This window comes from Hippocampus comes, unplaced genomic scaffold (assembly GCF_001891065.2).
Source record: "Hippocampus comes isolate QL1 unplaced genomic scaffold, H_comes_QL1_v1.1 scaffold110, whole genome shotgun sequence".
NCBI classification, from domain to species: Eukaryota; Metazoa; Chordata; class Actinopteri; order Syngnathiformes; family Syngnathidae; genus Hippocampus; species Hippocampus comes.
In genome coordinates this window covers 577,124-580,875 of record NW_017805498.1, presented here as the reverse complement: position 1 = coordinate 580,875, position 3,752 = coordinate 577,124, and the positions used below count along the sequence as shown (strand labels likewise).

At 44.3% G+C, this 3,752-nt stretch overlaps 1 protein-coding gene across 4 annotated transcripts in view; it reads right to left on the bottom strand.

Annotated features, from left to right (window-relative positions):
- ankrd44 (ankyrin repeat domain 44) overlaps positions 1-3,752 on the bottom strand; it is a 26,950-nt gene continuing 23,198 nt past the window's right edge. For 2 of the 4 annotated variants that reach the window (XM_019876933.1, XM_019876934.1), the window contains exons 24-28: positions 3,401-3,546; positions 3,233-3,315; positions 2,852-2,934; positions 2,680-2,771; positions 1-1,664 (exon numbers count right to left, since the gene is read on the bottom strand). In XM_019876933.1, the coding sequence (XP_019732492.1) occupies positions 1,399-1,664; positions 2,680-2,771; positions 2,852-2,934; positions 3,233-3,315; positions 3,401-3,546 (670 nt within the window). In that variant the 3' untranslated portion in view covers positions 1-1,398. The remainder of the gene's footprint in view (positions 1,665-2,679; positions 2,772-2,851; positions 2,935-3,232; positions 3,316-3,400; positions 3,547-3,752) is intronic. The other 2 variants (XM_019876931.1, XM_019876932.1) reach the window with 1 other exon arrangement.

The following is a 3,752-nucleotide window of genomic DNA, read 5'->3' as shown; positions in this document are numbered from 1 at the left end:
TTTTTTTTTTTTTTTGGAGTGTGTCCATAATGCTCCTTGGTAAGAGTCCCAACACCCATCACATCAATGACGACAATGAAATGTGCTAGTTGTGATTGGGGTGACATTTTAACGTTTATGTACTATTTATCTTTTTTCCAGTAAAAATTGTTGATTTAAAAAAAAAAAGCAGACATCAAGGCACACATTTAATGGCACATTGCTGGTAGGTAGTCACGCGGAGGCTTTCCATTGAAGTGTTGGCAGTTTGTGTGTACCATCGTGTCAATAGAAATGCATTTCGAAATAATGTCAGGAGAACCTGCGCGATGAACGGGAATGTTTTCGGCAAAATTTTTGTCTTTTTTCAAGAGGCTAACCTCGGCTAACCCTGATTCGCAAATGTCGAAGCGAGAAAGTGTGCACACATTTTGGGAATCTTTCTGACACAACCGGTCACCGTTTGTGCTTCAAGTAACAATAAAATAAATAAAAGCAACGTACACTCGTTACAATATTTCCGCCATTTTTCATCTCGGGATTTCTAACATGCTCATTTTTCAACTTTTTGTAAAATTATGACATTGTTCTTTTAGGCGTAAGATTTTTTCTTTTAAATGACAGCTTTCTCACTATAATTACATTTATTCTTGCAAAATCAAGATCGCTTTTTTGTTGTAATATTTCAACTTGAGTGAATTTTTAAATCCCAATCAAATGTTTGTAAAATTACAGTTATGATTTTTCTTTCTGTAAAAGTAGGACTTTGTAGATTCTAATAAAAACAAAATTAGCAATTTTTTTACTCATAATTTCATGACCTTGTAAAGTGATGAACTGTTCTGACTTGCTTCTGGCAAGTGATTTTTGACGTTCTTCATTATCTTCAACTTTGTCATGAAATTGTGACATTTGGTATACTACAACAACATGTTGCGTAACAAATATTCTTGGAAAATGACCACCACCTTTTCTGTGTTTTGAAATATTATAACCACTCAGATTTTTGTTTCAAGGAACGAGTCGACTAAGCCTCCTTTTGTATTAAAACATTAATGGACCCAGTGCCTACGCCACATCTTTCCAGTGAATATTAAGTATCAACATTATGATGATTATTGTGTAAAAAGCTGATTATTTAGCACATGAAACAAAAATATCAAAACAGCTAAAATCACATTGACCTTTTCACTTTGTTTTGTACAAAATAAAGACCATCAAAAATGGCTTCTTCTCGCTTGTAAAGACAGAACTGACCGGGAGGCGAGTCGTGCCACCGCCCCGAGGCCGAGTACCGAGGTCAATTTGGATTTGAGCACCCGTGTGTAGAAAGGAGAAACTGCAACATGCAAATGACACGCCTCAACTTCTTCTTCTCGGAAAGTGGGCAAAGAGAAGAATTCCGCTGACCGGCAAGGGTCAGAAAGTTTCCGAATCCTCAGAGTCATTCTCTGTGGTGCCCTCACTGGAAGGTCCGGAGGGATTCCTGGCGCGGCGCGGGTCCCGTGGGGCGGCGGCCGCGGCAAGGTCTTTGTGCACCTTAGGGGGCAGCAGCCTCAGTAGGGCGCCAGGGGAGGGGGCGCCGGAGCTGCAAGGGGAGCAGAAAGGCATCATGGTAGCCAGAATGAGCGCCAGGCAGTCGGCCACCTCGCGGCTGGGCGCGCAAGCCAGAGCGGGGGTCAAACCTGCGTCACAGAGACAGAAAAAGGGGGGGGGGGGGTTTTTTTTGGGGACGACACAAAATGGCCGGGAAGCAGAGATGGCGAAGCAAGAGACAAAAAGAGGGACGAGGCGGCATTCGTGTTAGTGTTTCAGCGGTGCACAAACATACAAAAGGGGGGGGGGGGCTGCACAGTTCAGGCATGCAATAGATGGGCAAAAGTATTAGGCCACCTCTTAATCGACGAGGACCGCTGAGTTCCCAGTTGATCATCTTAGCAAGATGTTTGTATGTGTCCTACTTTATGCGACGCTCCTTCATGACACGCCTGGATGAGTTTGCTGTGGAAGAACTTTTGTCCACCATTTGTCACGCAAGTTGCACTTGGTCAACTCAAAAAAGGCAAACTAGCACCTTTGACTCGATAGACATTGAAGATTTCACCAATGGCTCATGAATAATTTTGCATTCATTACAATTAGTAATCATTTTAGTGATAATTCAAGTACCGAATTGCAGGGTGTGTATTTAATAATTATTAACAAGATTTATTTTTTTCGTCCATCTATCCATTTTCTGATCCGCTTATCCTCACAAGGGGTGCTGCAGCCTATCCCAGCTCTTCGGGCAGTAGGCAGGGGACACCCGGAACCGGTTGCCAGCCAATCGCAGGGCACAAAGAGATGAACAACCATTCATGGTCACACTCACATCTGGGGCCAATTTAGAGTGTTCAATCAGCCTGCCATGCATGTTTTTGGAATGTGGGAGGAAACCGGAATACCCGGAGAAAACCCACGCTGGCCCGGGGAGTACATGCAAACTCCACACAGGGAGGCCGGAGCCAGAATCGAACCCACGACCTCTGCACTGTGAGCGCGACTACAGCTGTACTTTGAGTGAAAAATTCCGAAAAGCTGAGTGGGGACCCCCATAAAAAAAGTAAATTCGTGCATAAAAGCTCAAGTGAACATTGACGGGGAAACTAGCATGCACACAAAGGCAGATGCGTCTTGCCGGGCCAGCCAGGTCCATCCTACCATTTTCGTCCACCGTCTGAATGTTGGCTCCTCCGGACAGAAGCTGCTGGACTGCCTGTTTTAGTCCACTCCGAGCCGCCAAGTGGAGAGGCCTGATGAGGTTTGATGTTGTTAGAGGCAGTGTCAATTTTGTGTGCGGCTGTTTTCCCCATTTCGCCCGAAAGAAACTCACGTTTGTAGCGCAGCGTTTGTGGCGTTTATTTGTGCAGAATCGGGTAACTTCTCCAGAATAAGCAGGACACAGTCTTCCTTTCCCTAGAAGTGACCAAATACGGGAATGGGTTAGACAGGTTAACAGCAAATTTTAATCACAGATGGCTTTATGTATCCATGAATGTAGTTTATATGCTGATTTCAAGAATGTCTTTGTTTTTTTTAGAGCACATCATGTTTTTGAAATTTTCATTTATTCTTTTTAATTCTGACACAAACTATTTGCACCATGTGGATCTTACCATGCGTTGTAATTTATAGCTATGACGTTTCATAAAGTCGATTAGCAATTCAATGTGTTTTGATGAGGTGTCCAATAGACCCCCTAGTGGACACTTACATTTTTACACGCTAGATGCAGGGCAGTGTTGCTGTCTTTGTCGGTGTAATGGAGGCAGTTGTTGGTGCTGTTCAGCAGAACCTCTGGACAGGACACACACAAAACAATTCAAGAAAAAAAATTCGCTTTTGTTGACACGTCCAACACAATGGGAAGTCCAACGCATACCAAGGGCCCCGACGCGACCCTTCTCGGCCGCCATCATCAGCGCCGTGCGACCCAATTGGTCCACAGCGTCAACTGGCGCGTCATGGGAAAGGAGCAGCTGGACGCAGTCTACGTGACCCGAGAAGGCCGCCGCATGGAGAGGTGTCCTGAAGGACGAAAGAGGAAGAGCCCATTGAAATTCCATTAATATTAATCTATTCCAGGACCCACAAAAACATTTTTGTGATGTGTTTTAATAAAGAAAAAGAGCACTGCACTAAGCAAACTGGAGGAGAAAAACATGCACGCGTGCACACACACACACACACACACACACACACACACACACACACACACACACACACACACACAC